The sequence below is a fragment of the Oncorhynchus nerka genome, linkage group LG11 (assembly GCF_034236695.1).
Source record: "Oncorhynchus nerka isolate Pitt River linkage group LG11, Oner_Uvic_2.0, whole genome shotgun sequence".
NCBI lineage: Eukaryota > Metazoa > Chordata > Actinopteri > Salmoniformes > Salmonidae > Oncorhynchus > Oncorhynchus nerka.
Genome location: NC_088406.1, coordinates 49,958,801 through 49,983,769, shown reverse-complemented (window position 1 = coordinate 49,983,769; position 24,969 = coordinate 49,958,801). Strand labels below are relative to the sequence as shown.

Here is a 24,969-nt window from a genome sequence, read left to right as displayed (position 1 = left end):
GGCTGTAACGGAAATGTTTTAACTTTTTGTCCTACGTTCGGCTGGAACTGAATGTGCTTTTAGATTTGTTTACCAAACGCACTAACAAAAGAAGCTATTTGGACATAAATGATGGACATTATCGAACAAAACAAACATGTATTGTGGAACTGCGTGTAACGGTCATCGTTGCATGAAGGATTGGACCAAAGCGCAGCGTGATAAGTGTTCATGATTTTTATTAACACTGAACACTAGAATAAAATAACAAAGAGAGAAACGAAACCGAAACAGTCCTGTCAGGTGCAGAACACTAGAACACTACTACCCACAAAACACAGGTGGGAAAAAGCTGCCTAAGTATGATTCTCAATCAGAGACAACGATAGACAGCTGCCTCTGATTGAGAACCACACCCGGCCAAAACAAAGAAATACAAAACATAGAAATAAAGTAACTAGAATGCCCACCCTAGTCACACCCTGGCCTAACCAAAATAGAGAATAAAAACCTCTCTATGGCCAGGGTGTGACACTGCGATTCCTGGGAGTGCATTCTGAGGAAGATCATCACATGTAAGTGAATATTTATAATGCTATTTATGACTAATGTTGAATACCCAATATGGCGGATATCTTTTTGGCTGCTTTGATGTCTTAACGCTGTACTCAGATTATTGCGTGGTTTGCTTTTTCCGGTAATTTAAAAAAAAATATGACACAGTGGTTGCATTAAGGAGAAGTATATCTCTAATTCCATGTATAACACTTGTATTTTCATCAACATTTATGATGAGTATTTCTGTAAATAGATGTAGCTCTCTGCACAATCACGGCATGTTTTAGAACTACTGAACGTAATGCGCCAATGTAAAATGAAATGTTTTGATATAAATATACACTTTATTGAACAAAACATACATGTATTGTGTAACATGAAGTCCTATGTGTGTCATCTGATGAAGATCATCAAATGTTAATGATTCATTTTATCTCTATTTGTGCTTTTTGTGATTCCTCTCTTTGGCTGCAAAAATGGCTGTGTTTTTCTGTGAGTTGGTGGTGACCTAACATAATCATTGTGGTGCTTTCGCTGTAAAGCATTTTTGAAATTGGACTGTGGCTGGATTAACGAGCATTTTATCTTTAAAATGGTGTATATTACTTGTATACTTAAGGAATGTTAATTATTAGATTTTTGTTGTTTTGAATTTGGCGCCCTGCACTTTCACTGGCTGTTGGCGAGGTGGGACGGTACCGTCCCACATATCCCAGAGAGGTTAAACCCTTTACAATGAAGATCTGTGAGGTTATTTGGATTTTTACGAATGATCTTTGAAAGACAGGGTCCTGAAAAAGGGACGTTTCTTTTATTGCTGAGTTTATATCCCCCCACTAGAATCCCCAAACCTGGGTCTCTGTGCTGAATCCCTAAAACAATACAGAAATACACTATGGAAAAATAAGGAGCAGCAAGTCAGAAATGAGCTCAATGTACTGTAATTGAAGAATCCCGACTAGCCACTTCTGGAAAAATTGGAAAACACTTAACAAACAACAACACAAATAATTATCTATCCAAAATGGAGATGTATGGGTAAATCACTTCTACAATCTTTTTGGCTCTATAACAAAGAACAAACAGCAAAAACATATACAGTGGCTTGCAAAAGCACCCCCTATTTTGTTGCCTTACAACATGGAATTAAAATGCGATTTTTGGGGGGTTTGTATCATTTGATTTACACAACATGCCTACCACTTTGAAAATGCTAAATATGTTTTATTGTGAAACAAACAAGAAATTAGACAAAACAACAGAAAACTTGAGCGTGCATAACTATTTATAAGCTTGGCACATCTAGCCACTTGGATTTTTGTCCCATTCTTCAAGGCAAAACTGCTCCAGCTCCTTCAAGTTGGATGGGTTCCGCTGGTGTACAGCAATCTTTAAGTCATACCACAGATTCTCAATTGGATTGAGTTCTGGGCAATGACTAGCCCATTCGAATATGTTTAAATGTTTCCCCTTAAACCAATTGAGTGTTGCTTTAGCAGTATGCTTAGGGTCATTGTCCTCCTGGAAGGTGAACCTCCGTCCCAGCCTCAAATCTCCAGAAGACTGAAATAGGTCTCCCTCAAGATTTTCCCTGTATTTAGTGCCATCCATCATTCCTTCAATTCTGACCAGTTTCCCAGTCCCTACCAATGAAAAACATCCCCACTGCTGCCACCACTATGCTTCATTGTGGGGATGGTGTTCTCGGGGTGATGGGAGGTGTTGGGTTTGAACCAGACATAGCGTTTTCCTTGATGGCCAAACGTTGTTTTTTGTCTCATCTGACCAGAGTACCTTCTTCCATATGTTTGGGGAGTCTCCCAAATGACTTTGGCGAACACCAAATGTGTTTGCACATTTGACTCTTTAAGCAATGGCTTTTTTTGGTCACTCTTCCGTAAAGCCCAGCTCTGTGGAGTATACAGCTTAAAGTGGTAGTGTGGACAGATACTCCAATCTCCGCTGTAGAGCTTTGCAGCTCCTTCAGGGTTATCTTTGGTCTCTTTGTTGCCTTTCTGATGAATGCCCTCCTTGCCTGGTCCATGAGTTTTGGTGGGCCGCCCTCTCTTGTCAGGTTTGTTGTGGTGCCATATTCTTTCCATAATTAATCATGGATTTAATGGGGCTCCGTGGGATGTTCAAATTTTCAGATATTTTTTTTATAACCCAACCCTGATCTGTACTTCTCCACAACTTTGTCCCTGATCTGTTTGGAGAGCTCCTTGATCTTCATGGTGCTGTTTGCTTGGTGGTGCCCCTTGCTTAGTGGTGTTGCAGACTCTGGGGCCTTTCAGAACAGGTGTGTATATATACTGAGATCATGTGTCAGATCATGTGAGACTTAGATTGCACACAGGTGGACTTTATTTAACTAATGTGACTTCTGGCGGTAATTGGTAGCACCAGATCTTATTTAGGTGATTCATAGCAAAGGGGGTGAATATATATGCATAAATGTTTTTTTAATTTTTTTATTTTAACAAGTAATTTCACTTCACCAATTTAGACTATTTTGTGTATGTCCATTAAATTAAATCCAAATAAAAATCCATTTAAAATCCAGGTTGTAATGCAACAAAATAGGAAAAAAACAAGGAGTTGAAAACTTTTGCAAGGCACTGTAAATGATCAAATCCAAATTTTAGAATCAACTATTAAAGACTACCATAACCCACTGGATTCTCCAATTACCTTGAATGAACCACAGGACAAGATAAAAACCCTGCAACCCAAAAATTCCTGTGGTGTTGATGGTATCCTCAATGAAATAATAAAATATACAGACAACAAATTCCAATTGGCTATACTAAAACTCTTTAACATCATCCTTAGCTCTGGCATCTTATATTTGGAACCAAGGATTGATCACCCCAATCCACAAAAGTGGAGACAAATTTGACCCCAATAACTACCATGGGATATGTGTCAACAGCAACCTTTGAGAAAATCCTCTGTATTATCATTAACAGTGGACTCGTACATTTCCTCAGTGAAAACAATGTCCTGAGCAAATGTCAAATTGGCTTTTTAACAAATGATCGTACGACAGACCACGTATTCACCCTGCAAACTCTAATTTACAAACAAACAATGGCAAAGTCTTCTCATGCTTTGTTTATTTTTTTATTTTTATTTTGACTCAATTTGGCATTAGGGACTGCTATACAAATGAATGGAAAGTAATGTTGGGGGAAAAACATACGACATTATAAAATCCATGTACACAAACTACAAGTGTGCGGTTAAAATAGGCAAAAAACACAAACATTTCTTCCCACAGGGCCGTGGGGTGAGACAGGGATGTAACTATAAGCCGCACCCTCTTCAACATATATATCAACGAATTGAGCGTGCAAATGTCTACTGTCTACTGTTTACTGATGATCTGGTGCTTCTGTCACCAACCAAGAAGGGCATACAGCAGCATCTAGATATTCTGCACAGATTCTGCCAGACCTGGACCCTGACAGTAAATCTCAGTAAGACCAAAATAATGTGTTTCCAAAAAGGTCCAGTCGCCAGAACCACAAATACAAATTCCATCTAGACACTGTTGCCCTAGAGCACAGAAAAACTATACATAGCTTGGCCTAACATCAGCGCCACAGGTAACTTCCACAAAGCTGTGAATGATCTGAGAGACAAGGCAAGAAGGGCATTCTATGCTATCAAAAGGAACATAAAATTTTACATACAAATCTGGATCTGGCTAAAAATACTTGAATCAGTAATAGAACCCATTGCCCTAAATGGTAATAAGAATTCACAAAATGGGACAAACACCAAATTGAGACTCTGCATGCAGAATTCTGCAAAATATCCTCAGTGTACAACATAAAACACCAAATAATGCATGCAGAGCAGAATTAGGCCGATACCCGCTAATTATCAAAATCCAGAAAAGAGCCGTTAAATTCTACAACCACCAAAAGGAAGCGATTCCATAACAAAGCCATTGCCTACAGAGAGACGAACCTGGAGAAAAGCCCCCTAAAGCAAGCTGATCCTGGAGCTCTGTTCACAAACACAAACAGACCCCACAGAGCCCCAGAACAGCAACACAATTAGACCCAACCAAATCAGGAGAAAATAAAAAGATAATTACTTGACACATTGGAAAGAATTAATTAACAAAAAAACTGAGCGAACAAGATTGCTATTTGGCCCTAAACAGAGAGTACACAGTAGCAGAATACCTGACCACTGTGACTGACCCAAACTTAAGGAAAGCTTTGACTATGTAGAGACTCAGTGAGCAAAGCCTTGCTATTGAGAAAGGCCGTCGTAGGCAGACCTGGCTCTCAAGAGGAGACAGGCTATGTGCACACTGCCCACAAAATGAGGTGGAAACTGAGCTGCACTTCCTAACCTCCTGCCTAATGTATGACCATATTAGAGACACATATTTCCCTCAGATTACACAGATCCACAAAGAATTCGAAAACAACCCCGATTTAGATAAACTCCCATATCTACTGTATGAAATACCACAGTGTGCAATCACAGCAGCAGTATTTGTGATCTGTTGCCACAAGAAAAGGGCAACCAGTGAAGAACAAACACCATTGCAAATACAACCCATATTTATGTTTATTTATTTTCCCTTTTGTACTTCGACCATTTGCACATCGTTACAACACTGTATATATACAGTACATAATACGACATTTGTAATGTCTTTATTCTTTTGGAACTTCTGTGAGTGTAATGTTTACTGTTCATTTTTATTGTTCATTTCACTTTTGAATATTATCTACTTCACTTGCTTTGGCATTGTTAACATATGTTCCCCATGCCAATAAAGCCCCCTGAATTGAATTAAATTGATATGGAGTTTTATGCTTGGGCTGTGTCTCAATCCACCACATTCACCTGTTTTGGCCTTTCGCATCATTTTGCTCTATGGCCCCCACAAGTGTCACAGGACTTGTCTGAAGGTAACCCTTACAAATTAAAGAACAAACATATGGAGGTAGTTTTGTACCAACAACGAAAAGGGTTAAATATTTGGCCAAAAAAACAAAAATATTTCCTGAGCTTTCTTATATCTCATAGATATAGGACATACACTTCAAAACCTGTATTAATTTATGGGGCTATTTATGAAAATGTCAAGAGTATGCACAGCTTTCATCAAGGGTGGCTACTTTGAAGAATCTCAAATATAAAATATATTTAGATTTATTTCAAACTTTTTTGGTTACTACATGATTCCATATGTCTGAATGAGTAGGTGTGTCCAAACTTTTGACTGGTACTGTATATATATTTTATATACACTGCTCAAAAAAATAAAGGGAACACTAAAATAACACATCCTTGATCTGAATGAATGAAATATTCTTATGAAATACTTTTTTCTTTACATAGTTGAATGTGCTGACAACAAAATCACACAAAAATTATCAATGGAAATCACATTTATCAACACATGGAGGTCTGGATTTGGAGTCACACTCAAAATTAAAGTGGAAAACCACACTACAGGCTGATCCAACTTTGATGTAATGTCCTTAAAACAAGTCAAAATGAGTCTCAGTGGTGTGTGTGGCCTCCACGTGCCTGTATGACCTCCCTACAACGCCTGGGCATGCTCCTGATGAGGTGGCGGATAGTCTCCTGAGGGATCTCCTCCCAGACCTGGAGTAAAGCATCCGCCAACTCCTGGACAGTCTGTGGTGCAACGTGGCGTTGGTGGATGGAGCGAGACATGATGTCCCATATGTGCTCAATTGGATTCAGGTCTGGGGAACGGGCGGTCCATAGCATCAATGCCTTCCTCTTGCAGGAACTGCTGACACACTCCAGCCACATGAGGTCTAGCATTGTCTTACATTAGGAGGAACCCAGGGCCAACCGCACCAGCATATGGTCTCACAAGGGGTCTGACGATCTCATCTCGGTACCTAATGGCAGTCAGGCTACCTCTGGCGAGCACATGGAGGCCCCCCCAAAAAATGCCACCCCACACCATGACTGTCCCACCGCCAAACCGGTCATGCTGGAGGATGTTGCAAGCAGCAGAACGTTCTCCACGGCGTCTCCAAACTCTGTCACGTCTGTCACGTGCTCAGTGTGAACCTGCTTTCATCTGTGAAGAGCACAGGGCGCCAGTGGCGAATTTGCCAATCTTGGTGTTCTCTGGCAAATGCCAAACGTCCTGCACGGTGTTGGGCTGTAAGCACAACCCCCACCTGTGGACGTCGGGCCCTCATACCACCCTCATGGAGTCTGTTTCTGACCGTTTGAGCAGACACATGCACATTTGTGGCCTGCTGGAGGTCATTTTGCAGGGCTCTGGCAGTGCTCCTCCTGCTCCTCCTTGCACAAAGGCGGAGGTAGCGGTCCTGCTGCTGGGTTGTTGCCCTCCTACGGCCTCCTCCACGTCTCCTGATGTACTGGCCTGTCTCCTGGTAGCGCATCCATGCTCTGGACACTACGCTGACAGACACAGCACACCTTCTTGCCACATCTCGCATTGATGTGCCATCCTGGATGAGCTGCACTACCTGAGCCACTTGTGTGGGTTGTAGACTCCGTCTCATGCTACCACTAGAGTGAAAGCACCGCCAGCATTCAAAAGTGACCAAAACATTAGCCAGGAAGCATAGGAACTGAGAAGTGGTCTGTGGTTACCACCTGCAGAACCACTCCTTTATTGGGGCTGTCTTGCTAATTGCCTATAATTTCCACCTGTTGTCTATTCCATTTGCACAACAGCATGTGAAATGTATTGTCAATCAGTGTTGCTTCCTAGGTGGACAGTTTGTTTTCACAGAAGTGTGATTGACTTGGAGTTACATTGTGTTGTTTAAGTGTTCCCTTTATTTTTTTGAGCAGTGTATATATAGGGGTCTTAAGGCTTAGATTTTTAGAGGTTTAAAAAATCTTAGGGATAGCCCCCTTTTTTCCAATTTTTGCCTAAATGACATACCCAAATCTAAGCTGCTTGTAGCTCAGGCCCTGAAGCAAGGATATGCATATTCTTCGTACCATTTGTAAGGAAACACTTTGAAGTTTGTGGAAATGTGAATTGAATGTAGAAGAATAGAACACAATAGATCTGGTAGAAGAAAATAGTTCTAGCCATCTACCACCGTCTTTGAAATGCAAGAGAAAGGTCCCAGTTCTAGCCATTACTCTGGTTGTAATTCCAATAGTGTCCACAAGATGGCAGCAGTGTATGTGCAAAGTTTCAGATAGATAACTTGAAGAATGAGTGAGTCGCCAGGTACAATTGTGCAAATCGTGAAGGAGACATTCACATTCATATTACATTTTTCTGCAAGAATACCGTCAAATCTGTACACTTGGACTTTAATTTAGCTTTCCAAGTATTAGTAGCCATATTATAAGTTCAACATTTGCAAAACAACCAGTTTTCATAACTTCTTAGCTCTGAATATCCTTGCAATTTTTGTCCAAAATGGAAAGGCATGCTGTCGTATAGGATATACTTACACCCCTAATGATATAGTGAAGTCTTGTTACCTTCTAGGATCTCTGAGGAATACATATGAACGTGATTTGACTCGTTGAAACAACGTTTATGGTGAGATTTTCACAGATTCCTTTCAATGCAAATTGAACGAGTGGAAATACAAAATTGATCGTGCATGCTATATGGACCTTTTTAGGACATGAAAAAAACTATTTACTCTAACAAAACAACACTTCATGTTATCTCTGGGACCCTTTGGATGATAAATCAGAGCAAGATTTCAGAACGTATGTTCACATTTCACCTTCAGAGGTGAATTTATCAAACCTATCGCGGTGAAAAAAAGTGTATTGTTGTTAGTCGCTCTCCTCAAACAATAGCATGGCATTTTCTCTCAGTAATAGCTACTGTAAATTGGACAGTGAGGTTACATTAACAAGAATTTAAGCTTTCAGCCGATGAAAGACACGTATATGTACCGACATTTGTTGTTTCTCTAAAATCTGCGATCTTGACATAACGCTCTGCATGATTAACAACATTTTCATCTCTACTGATGGTTTAGGCACGAAACAATATTGCATTATGTAGTAATGTACCCACTCTGGTAATGGCACGTGAGCTCTAGCCAACAGCTCGCAGATACAGTGCGGGTATAGCCTACATAATCAGATTATTATGGACAAAAGAGCGAGATTATTTGAATTTGTCAAAAGGCAGCCAAGCATCTACTGTATCATCATGTCACCAGAATAAGGCCCTCGACATTTATTGGAATGGCGCATCAAGCTCATCACCGTGCACTTTCACCACCCTCATCATCCTTTATTTCATCTGTAGCCTAATGAACTGCATGCTTTCCCGAGTCATAGTGGGAGGACCACATATGTCATTGCGTGACTCCAAGTTTACATTAATATGATTGTTATTATATCAATATTTCCACATACAAGTGCCTCCACCACCATATCTCTCTATATTCATTTAACCGGCACAAAAATATCCCACCTTGTCTGGCGTACTTTGTTTTTGGTCGACATTTGCTGTTACCACCAGACCTGTCATGACCTTTTTTTTTACCTGACATGTACTTATCTCGCGTAAAAAGGTCAGATGGAAACCTGGTTAATGACACTTATCAATGTCAACTGTCATATGATGGCTAAGCCTAATGTTCATGTTTTGTCATGTTATTCGGTGTGTCTATTCACTGTTCATGTGGCGAGGAGAGGACAAGGAGGGGCGGAGAGCAGAAGAGGAGCAAATGTGTAACGAAGAAAGAGAGGACGTTTTAAAGCAGAATAGGGATGCGCTACATGACTAGCGATGGATGGGAAGGCCTCCTATGAGAGCCAATATATATATATTTTTTTTACCCCTTTTTCTCCCCAATTTCGTGGTATCCAATTGTTTTAGTAGCTACTATCTTGTCTCATCGCTACAACTTCCATACGGGCTCGGGAGAGACTAAGGTTGAAAGTCATGCGTCCTCCGATACACAACCCAACCAAGCCGCACTGCTTCTTAACACAGCGCCATCCAACCCGGAAGCCAGCCACACCAATGTGTCGGAGGAAACACCGTGCACCTGGCAACACTGGTTAGCGCGCACTGCGCCCAGCCCGCCACAGGAGTCATTGGTGCACGATGAGACAAGGATTTCCCTACCGGCCAAACCCTCCCTAACCCGGGCGATGCTAGGCCAATTGTGCGTCGCCCCACGGACCTCCCGGTCGCGGCCAGTTACGACAGAGCCTGGGCGTGAACCCAGAGTCTCTGGTGGCACAGCTGGCGCTGCAGTACAGCGCCCTTAACCACTGATGGAAGCATCTTCAGTATCATTAGATATGTCTGTCAAATGTCGATGATGAAAATATGTGAGAGACTGGTTTGACAAGGGATATGGGGTCAGGACTTTGACGATAAGAGAGGGAGGGAGCAACAAGAGAAAGAAAACAAACAGCGATTTTCATGAATGTACAGCGATCCACACAGATACCAGTGCTTTTATTGGCACAGAATCAGCATGCACGGGAGGGAGGGGGAATTAGAGAGGGGGAGGGGGGGTGGAGAGATGAACGGAGGGAGGGTGTCACACTGAGCTGTCAGCTGTCATCAGTTTCCGACGCCACCTGAGACGGGACGCACCACACCCTGCCGCTCACACCCTGCCCGTCGCCCATGGCAACTGCAGTATGTGGATGTGAATGTGAATGTGAATGTGAGTGTGTGTGTGTGTGTGTGTGTGTGTGTGTGTGTGTGTGTGTGTGTGTGTGTGTGTGTGTGTGTGTGTGTGTGTGTGTGTGTGTGTGTGTGTGCATTTGTGTGTGTGCGTTCTGTGAAGGTGTGTGGCAGTAGTGGCAGAATACACAGGCGACTCCTGAGTGCTGCAGTTGAGGTGCTGCAGGGTTGGGTGTGGGCGTGACGGTTGGTGGTTGTTCACAGACTCAGCACTTATTTGATTAATTGGGGTAATTATTTTGCAGGGAAGGTTGCCCTACACAGGGCTGGTTGGTAGGTCACTCTACAGCCGATGGGACGAGGGTCCCTCTGGGCAGAAATACCATAAGGGGTGTGGTGGGGGGAGGGAGGGAGGGTTGTCTTCATTTGGCCATGAATTTGGCAAGCAAACTGTTAAAAACTGAATCGCTATTGGATTTGTTTAATTTGATCTCATACATCTTTTAATGGCTGTTGTTCTGATTTTCAAGACACAGATTGTTCATTGAATATGTCGCTGAACGTGAGCTAAAACACCGACAATATTTCACCTCGAGTGCAACTCTGTTCAATTCCTCATGTTTAAACTCATTCCCATCCCAGCTACAGTAAAAGCCCTGGCACAGCTACCCAGAAGAGCTAGCTTGACAAAAACGGTGTGTGTGTGTGTGTGTGTGTGTGTGTGTGTGTGTGTGTGTAGTTGGGGGACTTTCCAGTCCATGGACAGATGGAGAGACTGGGAGACAGGAGGCCTGCTGGCATAAGCAGGGGACAGGCTGGTGTGTGTGTGTGTGTGTGTGTGTGTGTGTGTGTGTGTGTGTGTGTGTGTGTGTGTGTGTGTGTGTGTGTGTGTGTGTGTGTGTGTGTGTGTGTGTGTGTGTGCGGGTGCGCGGGTGTGTATGTGTGAAATCTCCCATTGCAGCGGGGCCAGCCCCACAGACCAGCAGTGACCTTGGCACAGGGCACTGGAGTCACTCTGCCAATTGTCTGTGCCGCTGTGTGTGTGTCTGCCAGTGGCATTTTAAAGAAGCAGGGTCAAGGCTTTGGGACGCTCGCCCCCCCACTGAGTCTTACTGTTATTTAGGGTACCAATATGGACGCCGTTGGGTTTACCGTTTGCTACAGCTGTTTTTGTTGTTGGTGTTGTTTGTGTGTCTTTTATTAATAGTGTTTGGGGAGTGGGTTCTCTTAGAATAGTGCTGAGAGTACAGCGTCAACCCATATTAGAAAGCATTTTCTTTTTGTTTCCCAACCTCTTCCCGGGCAGCCTTTCTCCTATGCTCATCCTCCTCTCATTCTTTGTGAAGACGCTGTGTTTCTGTTTGCCCCCAGAACAGTGTTCAGTTGGGTTGTACAAGGTGAAGCTGTGTCTCCTTGTCTGGTCCTATCTAAGGCTCCCCTAGAAGTGTGTACTGTATGTCTGTATGTCTGTCTGTCTAAGGCTCCCCTGGAAGAGGCTGCTTCTGTTCAGTCTGAGTCTGACCTGCTTTGATGCGGATGCTGGGGCTGCGGATCTTGCCGGCCTGGTTCTCTGCGGTGCAGAAGTAGTCGTTGTCATGGATGTAGCTGTTGAAGGCGGAGGGCGAGAAAGGGTAGAGCTGGAGGGTGCCGTTGGCGTGCACGTGGCGGATGTGGGGCACATCGTAGATGTCGTCGCCGGTGGCCAGGTACCAGCGCAGGACGGCATGGGGTGCGCCGCCCGCAGGGCAGGGCAGGGACACCCCGACCGAGCTGGAGAAGGTCACCCGCTGCAGGGAGGCGTTTACAAAGTACAGCCGCGTCGAGACCACATCCTCACTGTTCACTGTGATGGGGAGAGAGAGACACGGTCAGGATAATACACACACACACAAAGGAAAGCTGCATCTGGGCCACATCCACACACACATACACACACACCCACACAGCCAACGTGTGGGCAGCCACCTGCCAATCTCCAAACTAGGTTATCTTCTAGAGATTTCCATCAGGTCAGCACAGCAGTTCCCAAAAATAGAATCAATTACTATTTCTCCATTAGGCAAATGACATGACGTAATAAATTCATCATTTATTTTCAGCTACATGTGACTCCGTTATGATAAGCTGGAGCGGAGCCAAACCACAGTTAGACGCTCTGCTATAGGCTCATGAACACAGTCCACTTGATTTGGCAAGTTGCTCTGTACAATAACTCAAATTAACCTGGGCATCGACTTTGATCAGGTGACACGTGACTCGCACGGCCGTGTTTGTGTTCGTGTGACTCAAGTGTGCCTATCCGATCCACCTTAAATCGAAACGGGCGACCTGACTGCCAAACGGTAGTGAACAATCCTCTGCAAAGCATTAACATAATATCAGTCGTGTAAGATGAGCCCGAAGAGAGCCCTTCCTTAAACCGGCATCTGATTTGGAGGTGAAATGGGTCAAAACGAAGAAGCCATGAGGCTGTTAGAACAATACCTAGTCTGCCAGTTCAACCCATCTCACGTCTATATCATCACCGAGAAACCTTCAGCATATCTCCAACCACAACCCCGGAGGGCTGCTTTGCAACCACTATGGCTTTCACAAGCCGCCGCTTCAATTAATCGTCTTAGGGGAGCTACATCCCTAAAACATCCCCCCCCGGCAGTGTCTCCTGGGAAGCAGCTAGACGTCTTTTTCGAGTTGGGAGGGGGTTTAGGGATAATTTCTTCTGAGTCAATGATACACAATTAATCCTCTTCCCCAGTTTGTGTCGACAATGGCCGGATTAGCCCCATCTTTTTCACTCTGAATGGCCCGGGACGAATAGCAGTGAATGGAAGTGGCGGCTGAAAGCCTCATCAAGGTAGATTTAGGAGGGGATCTACAGCACAGCAGATAACCTTACAGCTAGCCCTGTGCATTGATGTTGAACCAAATTAGCATTAGGAAAATCATTAAAAGAGCTATGAGGGGGGGGGGGGGATTCAAGGGGTTTACTTAACATTTTGACACAATACAAATGTTACGGATCACACCAAATTAATTTCACTGATTCATTGGAAAGAGATGAATTGATGTGTGACAGTTAAGCCTAGTATGTTTATGGACCTCTCCTGTATACACTACATGACGCACAGTACAGCAGTGACCTTGGCATAGGGCACAAGGGTCACTCTGGCAACTGTTTGTGCTGCTGCGTGTGTCTGCCAGTGGCTTTTTAAAAGAGCAGGGCCAAGGCTTTGGGACGCTCGCCCACCACTAAATCTCATTGTTAGTGAGGGGACCAAGATGGATGTTTGGTTTTCCGTTTGTTACAGATGTTTTTGTTGTTAATGTTGTTTGTGTGTCTTCATTGTGTTTCGGAGAGTGGTTCTCTTAGAATAGTGCGACGTGGACAGCATCAAATCATGCACGTGCTCATCGAACATCTCATTTCAAAATCATGGGCATTAATACGAAGTTGGTCCACCCTTTCCTGCTATAACAGCTGCTGTTGCTGCGGGGCATGCTTCCATTCAGCCACAAGAGCATTAGTGATGTTGGGCACTGATGTTGGGCAGTGATGTTGGGCAATTAGGCCTGGCACGCAGCCAGCACTCAAATTCATCCCAAATGTGTTCAGTGGGGTTGAGGTCAGGGTTCTGTACAGGCCAGTCAAGTTCTTCCACACCGATCTCGACAAACCATTTCTGTATTGACCTTGCTTTGTGCACGGGGCATTGTCATCCCCAAACTGTTGCCAAAAGTTGGAAGCAAAGAATCATATAGAATATCATTGTATACTCTAGCGTTAAGATTTCCCTTCACTGGAGCTAATGGGTCTATCATGAAAAACAACCCCAGACCATTATTCCTGCTCCATCAAGCTTTACAGTTGGCACTATGCATTGGGGCAGGTAGCGTTCTCCTGCCATCCGCCAAAGTCAGATTTGTCCATCAGACTGCCAGATGGTGAAGCATGATTCATCACTCCAGGGAACGTGTTTCCACTGCTCCAGAGTCCAATGGCGGCGAGCTTTCCACCACACCAGCCGACGCTTAGCATTGCACATGGTTATCTTAGGCATGTGTGCAGCTGCTCGGCCTGGAAACCCATTTCATGAAGCTCCCGACAAACAGTTATTGTTCTGACGTTGCTTCTAGAGGTAGTTTGGAACTCGGCAGTTAGTGTTGCAACTGAGGACAGATGATTTTTATGGCCCTGTTCTTTGAGCTTGTGTGGCCTACCACTTCACGGCTGAGCTGTTGTTGCTCCAAGACGTTTCCACTTCACAATAACAAATCTAATTCAAATCAAATCAAATGTATTTATATAGCCCTTCTTACATCAGCTGATATCTCAAAGTGCAGTACAGCCTAAAACCCCAAACAGCAAGCAATGCAGGTGTAGAAGCACGGTGGCTAGGAAAAACCCTCTAGAAAGGCCAAAACCTAGGATGAAACCTAGAGAGGAACCAGGCAATGGGGGGTGGCCAGACCTCTTCTGGCTGTGCCGGGTGGAGATTATAACAGAACATGGCCAAGATGTTCAAATGTTAATAAATGACCAGCATGGTCAAATAATAATAATCACAGTAGTTGTCGAGGGTGCAGCAAGTCAGCACCTCAGGAGCAAATGTCAGTTAGCTTTTCCTAGCTTTTCCTAGCCGATCATTAGGAGTATAATAACAGCACTTACAGTTGTTTGGGGCAGCTCTAGCAGGGTAGAAATTTGATGAACTGACTTGACAGTGCCACGTTGAAAGTCACTGAGCTCTTCAGGAAGGCCATTCTACTGCCAATGTTTGTCTAGGGAGATTGCATGGCTGCGTGCTCGATTGTATACACCTATCAGCAACAGGTGTGGCTGAACTAGCCAAATCCACAACTTTGAAGGGGTGGTCACATACTTTTGTATATATAGTGTAAATATTAACAAACAAAAGCCAAGGGACCTCTGGTACAGCACAAACAGAATGAAAAACTTGACACACGTGATGGGAGGGTATTGAAAGGCTGAGATAGGGATACAGCCCTCACTGCAGTGCCTTCGGAAAGTATTCAGACCCATTGACTTTTCCCACATTTTGTTAAATTACTACCTTGTTCTAAAATGGATGAAATATTTTTTTCCCTCATCAATCTACACACAATACCCCATAATTACAAAGCAAAAACAGGTTTTTAGAAATGTTTGCAAATGTATTAAAATAGAGAACAGAAAAACCAAATTTACATAACTATTCAAACCCTTTGCTATGAGACTCGAAATTGAGCTCCGGTGCATCCTATTCCCATTCTTGAGATGTTTCTACAACTTGATTGAAATCCACTTGTGGTAAATTCAATTGATTGGATATGAATTGGAAAAGCACACACCTGTCTATATAAGGTCCCACAATTGACAGTGCACATCAGACCAAAAATCAAGCCTTGAGGTTGAAGGAATTGTCCGCAGAGCTCCGAGACAGGATTGTGTCAAGGCACAGATCTGGGGAAGGGACCAAAACATGTCTGCATCATTGAAGGATCCCAAGAACACAGTGGCCTCCATCATTCTTAAATGTGAGAAGTTTGGAACCACCACCAATCGGTAGAGAAGGGCCATGGTCAGGGAGGTGACCAAGAACCGGATGGTCACTCTGACAGAGCTCTAGACTTACTCTGTGGAGATAGGAGAAACTTTCAGGAGGACAACCATCTCTGCAACACTCCAGCAATCAGTGCTTCATGGTAGAGTGGCCCGACGGAAGCCTCGCTTCAGTAAAAGGCAAATGACAGCACTGCTTGAAGTTTGTCAGAAGAAAGCTAAAGGACTCAGACCATGAGAAACAAGATTCTCTGGTCTGATTAAACCAATATTGAACACTTTGGCCTGAATGCCAAGGATCACGTCTGGAGGAAACCTGGCACCACCCCTATGGTGAAGCATGGTGGTGGCGGCATCATGCTGTGGGGATGTTTTTTAGCGGCAGGGACTTGGAAGGATTGAGGCAAAAATGAACGGAACAAAGTACAGAGAGATCCTTTACGGAAACCTGCCACAGAGCACTCATGACCTCAGACTGAAGTGAAGGTTCACCTTCCAACAAGACAATCACCCTAAGCACACAGCCAAGACAATGCAGGAGTGGCTTCGGGACAAGTCTCTGAATGTCCTTGAGTGGTCCTGCCAGAGCCCAGACTTGGACCCGATTGAACATCTCTGGAGAGACCTGAAAGTAGCTGTGCAGCAATGCTCCCCATCCAACCTGACAGAGCTTGAGAGGATCTGCGGAGAAAATGGGAGAAACTCCCCAAATACAGGTGGGCCAAGCTTGTAGCGTCATACCCAAGAGGACTCAAGTCTGTAATCGCTGCTTAGGTGCTTCCACAGAATACTGAGTGAAGGGTCTGAATGCTTTCGTACATTTTATATTTCCATTTGGAATTGTTTTTAAATAGCAAAAAAAATATATATATATATGTTTGCTTTGTCATTATGGGGTAGTATGTGTAGATCCATGAGGGAAAAAACGTATATATCTTTTTTTACATTTTAAAATAAGGCTGTAACCTAACAAAATGTGGGAAAAGTCAAAGGGTCTGAATACTTTCCAAAGACACTGTAGGTAAGGGTGGCTCTCTCTCTCCATTCATTCATCCCTCTCCCCCTTCTCTTCCTCCTCTCATTCTTTGCCACGTCTTTGTTCTCTCCCTTCCTCACTCTCAATATCTTTAATCTCTCCTTCTTTTTTCTCTCCCCACCACTCTCAATCCATCCTACCCTGTGTCTCATCCTTTCTCTCTCTCTCTCTCCTATTATAGTCCTCCAGTACATGGCAGGATAGGTTGTGTGATTTGAATTTGCATGCCAGACGCAGAGAGTTAAATCCATATAATCTCCTTTCGCATTTAACACACACACAGTCTCTCCGCCCTGGTAATCGAACCACCATGGAAGGCCTCTTTCCCACTCCCCTGGTGTGTGTATGTGTGTGGTTCGGCTTAAATCAGGGCCAGGGAAGGGTTAAGGGGTACTAACAGAGTACAGGGGGGTCACTGTGTGTGTGTGTGTGTGTGTGTGTGTGTGTGTGTGTGTGTGTGTGTGTGTGTGTGTGTGTGTGTGTGTGTGTGCTTGTTGGGGGGGGGGGTCAGTGTTAAGGCTGATTGGTATTTAAGGTCAAGCTTTATGCTGGAAGTGTGTCGGGTCAGTGATGAGGGGTGTGAGGTGTATGAGGAGAGATGACAGCATGCGAGTGTGTTCATGTGCTCATGTGCACATAAGTGCATGTGTGTGTGAATGTGTATGTGAGGTCCCTCTCCTATCCAAAATGGAGCAGTTCCTCTGTGTCTAAAAGGTGTAATTTAGGTTGAGTGCAATTTGGCCCATTCATGTGCCATATAAAAACACAACTCTCTGCTCATGTTCTGAGCGATAGACCATTTCAGCACCATGGACAGGGCAACACTGGCTTTTCAGTCTCACATTTACATTTTAGTCATTTAGCAGACACTCCTATCCAGAACAATTAGGGTTAAGTGCCTTGCTCAAGGGCACATTGACAGATTTGTCACCTAGTCAGCTCTGGGATTTGAACCAGCGAGCTTTCGGTTACTAGCCCAAAGCTTTTTTACAACAACAAAGAAAAAGCCCAAAATGGTTAAGAAATGAATCCTTGAATCATCATTGAGCATCACTGTAATCTTAATGTTAAAAGCTAACAGAAATACTTTCCACAAATAAACAACAGTGAACGCCTGCTGTGACATCATAAGAAAATGGTGGCCGCCGAGCGACATCAAAACAAGTCGGAGGCATTCCCAGATAGAACTAATTGGGAAGGAAGCAAACAGGCTACTGTGGATGAAGCGGCTGTTGTGCTGCTGTCCTATTGGCGAATCCAGGTCAGTCAGTTGAGCACAGTACAACACAGAGAGGGCAGTACAGTGGTGGACTGGACTCCCATCATGCAGCACAGATTGTGGCCTCCAGCAGAAAGGCCCAAATAAGACGGTCATAATATAATCCCACAGTTGGGGTCTGGGGGAGAGAGAGCCAGGGGGTGTCTCGCCAGACTGACAGGGTCTGTCAGCACAACTGCAAAGAGAAGAGAGAGACCAAAGAAAGAAAAGACAACACCCCACCCTAAAAGTGGATATAGAAGCCCCGTACCCAATCCCAAATCAAGCCCCTGAAAGATGGATGAATGTAAACAAGATGGCAGAAAATCCATCATACCTTCCAGAGGGCTACGTGAGATGATACAATGTTGCCTTCACCAGGAGGAAGTCAAGACATGCCTAGGGGGAGAGGTAGAGGCTAGGGCTTGATTTGGGATTTGAGGATTTGAGGATTGGAGCAAGGGGCCAGTCTGTACCCCATCCAACAGGGAGTAATGGTGGAAATAAGGAGGGGAGAGAGGACTGAAATAACCCGAATTCTCCCTTTCTTTGTTCTGAGACGTCCAACGCGACGTCTAACTCACAGTTCTCCATGCCCTCAGGCTGCCCGCCCTTTTCCCTGGCATGGGCAGAAAGGGAGCAGAGGAGGAAAGGAGCGAGAGAGGGAGCTAGGCGCACTCATCCATTTCAGAGGCATATTTTCCTTCCTTCTTCAAGCCTGAATGCATTGATTACAACAGGAGAAGGTCATTGTCATTTGGGTGAGTTCCCTAAAACATCACTCCTGTTGGGCGAAGCCTCTTCACTCCGTCTCCTGCTCTTATTCTGTTGCTGTGACAGATTTGACTCAAGCCTCTCCTCCCTCCACACACAGACACATTTGCACATTTCCTATGCACCCCCCTTTTGCGGGCAGTATGAAAATGGCGTATGAATATGTATGCCACAGAGGCAGGGATATTGCCTATGGTGAACCGCTATGCATAATGCAGCTCTTTCTGTCTCATCCACACACACACACACACACACACACACACACACACACACACACACGCACACACACACACACGTCTCAGAGATTGATACCATCCCATGCACACAGGTCAATAAATCTCTCACACACACACAATAACGTACACACGCGTATACACGTAGACATTCTCAGAGGCAAGCGAGGATACGCCCAACGTTCCTGTTAAGGGTCTGGTGAATCATACAGAATACAATACTCGATATGTTCAGGCAACATAACTCCAATGTCATTGCGGTCAGTTACAACACCGCAATAACGTAGTAATGATGTTGTACAACCCATTATGGGAGAGCAAGAAGAAATTATATTATTGTGAATGCTATTTGATACCCATTTTACACACAAAGACACTGAAAAGGATAATGCATTGGCATCACACTGAAATTACCTTGCCGTACTCATGCACGTGCACACGCACGCACACACGCACGCATGCACACACACACACCCCTTCTCCATATTATGCAGTGTCAGTGGAATATTAGGAACCATTTCCATTTGAGGATCCACACTCTCCCTCTTCAAAGGAATGACTTTCACAGTTGTGGAGTGAGTGTCAGATTTTGGGGTGTGATTTATCCTCTACCCTTCACCCTCTACCCTTCCTTCTCTGTCAGAGATAAGCAGAGTGATAGTAAGCAATGTGACTAGAGAAAAGAGGGATGCAAAGGAGGGAAAAGAAAAGTTGGCCACGTCACTTTAAAGCAGATTATCCTCCACATGACCCAACTCCTCTCCTCTCGACCCATCTACCCCCTCTCCTCTCGCCCCTCTCGCCTATTCTCCCCCCATTCTCCTCTCCTTTCATCTCCTCTCCTGGTGCCACAGATCTTATGAAAGTGGAGACAGGAGAGAATACCTGTTGAGTTATCAAACTCAATTGGACAATCAGAGTCATCAAACTCAATTGGACAGTCAAGTGTAAATAGGTCAAATCGTTTTTTACTTCATAAAATGAGCATTCGTTTGTGTTCATATTTGTGTGTGTTTAAAAAAAAAAGGCATTGGTGAGTTTTCCATTGTAGGATCAGAGGAGAGAGGCAGCATTTTCTATCTGTGTCATTTTTTTCTGTTTTCCCCCATATGGTTAAGTTAGCCCAGGCCTACATTATGCATGCATGTGAGGAATAGGCTCCGTGGTTTTTCTGTTCACCGGCCAAGTCACCAGCACAAACACTCAAAGGTAAAAACAGCTGTTGCTTGCCAGAGCAAGAGGAGGGGATGCGAGTTAACACGAGTGTGGTATTATTGTGGCCGTGCTTCTCATAGACAAATAACAAGTTCATAGGTAAGGTGTTATTTAGGAGAATAGATGTGTATAACCGCAGAGATCGACTACTGTTGCTCAATTATATTCAGCGAGAGAGAGACCTTAAATTGTAATGCAATTGAGAGAGAGAGGGGGGGGGTTCAGACGACTTGTTGCGGGATAACTCATGGCTAAGGAGAGGACAGGTAAGGTCGAATCCACATCGTTGGATTCAACATGAGAAACTTCATTGAAAAACGTATATTCAATTACATAAGTTGGCGTCAGATAACAATACCGTGAGGAAATGGGCACACGTGGCGACGTAGTAGCCTAGCCTATCACCAGGACGCAGACGCAACACCCCTCGACGCAGTGCAGTGGTCTACATTAAATTCGAGGCAGTCTATTTCTGAATCTGGCTCATAAGACAATTACTACGCGCCCATGCTGCCGTCTCACCTCTCAGTTTGTGTGTATTTTATTTGATTCCAAAATGACACTGCCGCCGGACCGGGCCTTGGTGGTAAATCAGACGAGTGCCATAACGGTTGACAAAATACGTTATGAGGAGAGCAGAGAGCAGCACGCCGTTGTCAGAACTATCTGGCCCAGACGATGGCAACAAACGGCTTTCCCATCAAACATAACACAAATGAGGAGGGAGAAATGCAGTCCTCTAGTCAATGGACTGGTTTACTTTTGCAAATCAGTTGAAAATCCGGTTTTGGTTTCAGTTTAAACCAAAGCCTACTAATTACGCAGCTGGGAAGGGATGGTAATTTGGGTAAAACAAGAAGAGAAACCAATTTTTCAAATTGCATCCGGTAAGGGGACTGAGTAGAGAGAAAGAGGTGTGTGAGAGGGACATTACAGAGATTAGAAAATGGCCTCAAAATGCAGCATAAAAAATGCAATTATATATTTTGCGTAACAAAATGCTTACACATCACAAATTAATAAACACTGATGAAACGAATAATAATAATTATCATTATTATGATTAATTTTTTACAATAATTAATATCCACAATAATAATATAGAAGGTGTTTTAATTTAGGCAAATCTTCAGAAAATCTGTCTCAGATAAGATAATATCGCAGCCACCACATACATCACATTGTTTATCTGACTAGTGCTTATCCTTAAAATAAAGATTTCTGCCCCCCCCCCCCCCCCCCATAAGGTAAGGGTAACGAAATATGTATGCGTAAAACCCTACTGTTTAGATTTGTTAACTAATCTATTTATATCCTACATTCATCCTATGATTCATATCTATTGTAATTGTACAGTCATACAATATTCGGTTTAAAATCGACTGGAGGCCTGTCAGCCTGAACTGGAGGAAAGCGGAATCAGCAATGAATTGATAAAATAACTAGAGTATCTCTCCCTCATTATTTTACAAACCTTAGTCTTGATCAGAATATTGGGTGATTTGAATTTGTGTAGACATAACAATGATAAAACAGTAGGCTTTAATTATTGCAAATTATTTTTTAACGTTAATACATTGCAACAAATATGTACAATAATTGCCATCACCAATAGGCCTGATTGTTCCAGATGAATAGATGGCACGGATAGCATCTTTCCCTGCTGATTTTGTTTTGTGTCTCAACACATTTCCATAAAATGACAAGCGACCCTCCAGATCATGACAAAGAAGAACGAGCGCACCCCCCCCCCCCCCCCCCTTCCAACCAGCAGTTGATGTGTGCTGGTATGGCCGAGACGCATCAATTAAGGGACATCTGGTTATTCATATTGCACTAAAATGGCTAATTAGCCTACTGGAAACCAACTACAACAAAAACGTATGTGTCTGAGAACACCAAATCATGCAAGACTGTTTGGAAGCGATATCCATCAAATTTAACACAGGGTGTTGTGTGCGGTTCCACGAAAGTGAGAACCATCATGGAGGCGCGGCCGACTCAGGAAAATACGCAGTCCTAATGCATATGCATGTGAGATTGTTGGTTAAAATGTCTCTCTGATCAATTCTTATCTTTAAAATCAAAACACAAATACGAGTTACGTTAAATCGCATATACAAAATTGATTGTTGACAAAAAATAAATGAATAAAGCGATGCTAAATGGAAGTTGGTTATCTACATCTCTTGCCTCCACTCTTTCCGCTCCACTGCCTAGGTGAAACCCCCCCCTCCCTCCCTCCCTCCTTTCATCACACACACACACACACACACACACACACACACACACACACACACACACACACACACACACACACACACACACACACACACACACACACACACACACACACACACACACACACAGTACATCTTGTTCAGTCACGGGACAAGGCGATGTGCAGTACATCATCTAAAAAGACCCTGTAATCCAATTAAACACAACAAAAACACCACAAAAAGCCCTACTCACAACAGCAGCACCACGCACACACACACCACACCATTCCCGACTGTTGGCCTGCAAGGATATAGGCCATGTATTTCAGATGTCTAAACGAACATCCACTCATGGACACACAAAAATGAACAGAATAGCGGTAGAGCCTATCTGCATGTGGTCCTAGACCTAATTACGTTTTTTGTTTGTTTGTTTTTTTTTACAATTATTTATGTATTTATTTATTTGAACATATCTTGGGGTTTATGACTGAATTGTATCGACTAGATTAAGTTCAAGTTGTTGAAATGGTTGACAAGCGTTCAATCTGAAGCAAGTATTTAAATCAAAACCATATTCAACCTTCCTCTCGATCTGCAGTATTTTTCCATCCAATCAGTATGTAGAATCTGGGGCATAGAAAAATGGAGGATGCATAATTACACTACTGATAATAACATCCGAGTGTGTCTGCATGCGCTGACCCGTGTCATTCTAGAAAGTGAAGCAAATTGCCAACAGTGGAGACATTATCTGCCTAAAATCCCAGCGTTCAATATCCCCAGCATCAGTTTACACATCTCCTATCAATTTTTTTGTTGCCCTTATTGTGCGCTCATTTACAGACACACTAAATGTTACGCTCATTTACAGACACACTAAAGGATACGCTCGTTTACAGACACACTAAAAAGTGCGCTCATTTACAGACACACTAAAGGATACGCTCGTTTACAGACACACTAAAAGGTGCGCTCATTTACAGACACACTAAAAGGTGCGCTCATTTACAGACACACTCAAATGTACGATCATTTACAGACACGCACTAATTTGGAACGCCAAAGAAGCCATATTAACAAATCACACATAATGACACATTCTGTTATTTGTTATGGGACAGAGCAAAGAGAGCAAACACATGTACACTCGACTGCCCTTCTACTTTTCTGGGTAAAGTCCTACAGCTCAGAGACGCAGTTGGAGTATGTAGCAGCATGCAGCTCGCAATCTTTGCGCTTGTATGTCTTCCTCTCCTATTGTTGTGTCTCCATATTCATGACAACTCGAGATGTGCATATACATACAAATGGTGTTACCTCCCCTATCGTAACTGCCACAGACGGCGTTCCGGGGGATATGGACCACACTGCTAATCTGTCTGTTACTTCTCGAAATAAAGTCAACATATTTACGCAGCTGCATAATGTGTCCTTGGTTTTATCAATACATCTGAAAGGAGGGATGGGGACTGAAAAGTGCTTCTAATTGTCATCCTCCGTCCTAAGTGGGCTTAAAGAAATGAAGCCCATCCAAATCAAGCTGTTTTTATTCAAGTGAAAATAGGCCATTGACTTTAACTGACATTTAAAAAGGGGGGATTTAAAGTTGTGACTTTTGTAAATTAGCGCATTCCAACCCGACCTCATGTATTGAAGCACAACTAAACACAAATAGACTATATGCACCACAACTTCAACGTTGCATTGGAGAGAGAAAAAGTTTGCGCGTCTTTCACGTACCTTCTTGGAAAGAGTACAGCAGGAATAAAGTTACCAGCCACATGCCATAAATAGCAGGTATATTTCTCAGGAATGTTGTGCAATCCCGACGAGTGCACGGCGCAGTGTTCGGCCAGACGAGGCTCGGTGCTGGAGTGGTGACGATGCTCACCGGCGATCTCTCCAGCCCTAGTCCCAGACTCGCCAGCGCCGTGGAACGGCCACTGATCTGGTCCCGCCTCCCGCACCCTCCCCTAGCCGGGACTGTCATCCGAGAGGGCCCCTCCCCTGCTATTCTAATGATGCGCGGTGATGGAGAAGTGAGGCAGTGCATCTACTGTACGAGGATCACAAGCACGGAGAGCCCGGGAGAGGGGTTTGGCGTGGCAAAGAGCTATGGAATATGGAGCGCTTCTTTTGCGCGAGTGGGGGGTGGTTTGTGTATGATTCTGCAGCGGTGGGTGTTTGTTTATGGGGGCTCAGGTGTGTGGTTCTCGAGGTGTGATAGAATAGGTTTGCTATTTATCTGTAAAGGTCCATGGACGCGCGCACCTGTGGACTTTTGGGGTCTTCACTTCACATCCGTCTTCACTTTGCGCACAAAGGAGTTCACTCATTCAGTGACTGTGTCAGCTTGGCACAATGGATATAGATACATTTACGTTTGGTAGGCTACTTTAAAGATAAAGGTGTTATTATTTTTGCGTGCTATTTTTTGTTGCTTGGGTAGCCTAATATATGCAGAATTGAGAGACTCAAGAAGCATTTTTTCTTTGTCAGATCGATATGA

General features: G+C 43.8%; 1 protein-coding gene across 1 annotated transcript in view; it reads right to left on the bottom strand.

Annotated features, from left to right (window-relative positions):
• The window catches only part of LOC135573882 (cell adhesion molecule DSCAML1-like), a 46,313-nt gene extending 21,863 nt beyond the window's left edge, over positions 1-24,450 (bottom strand). Inside the window, exons 1-2 of the mRNA XM_065024083.1 lie at positions 24,201-24,450; positions 11,682-12,002 (exon numbers count right to left, since the gene is read on the bottom strand). Coding sequence (XP_064880155.1) covers positions 11,682-12,002; positions 24,201-24,450 — 571 coding nt within the window. The remainder of the gene's footprint in view (positions 1-11,681; positions 12,003-24,200) is intronic.
• Between the last annotated feature and the right edge of the window lie 519 nt (positions 24,451-24,969).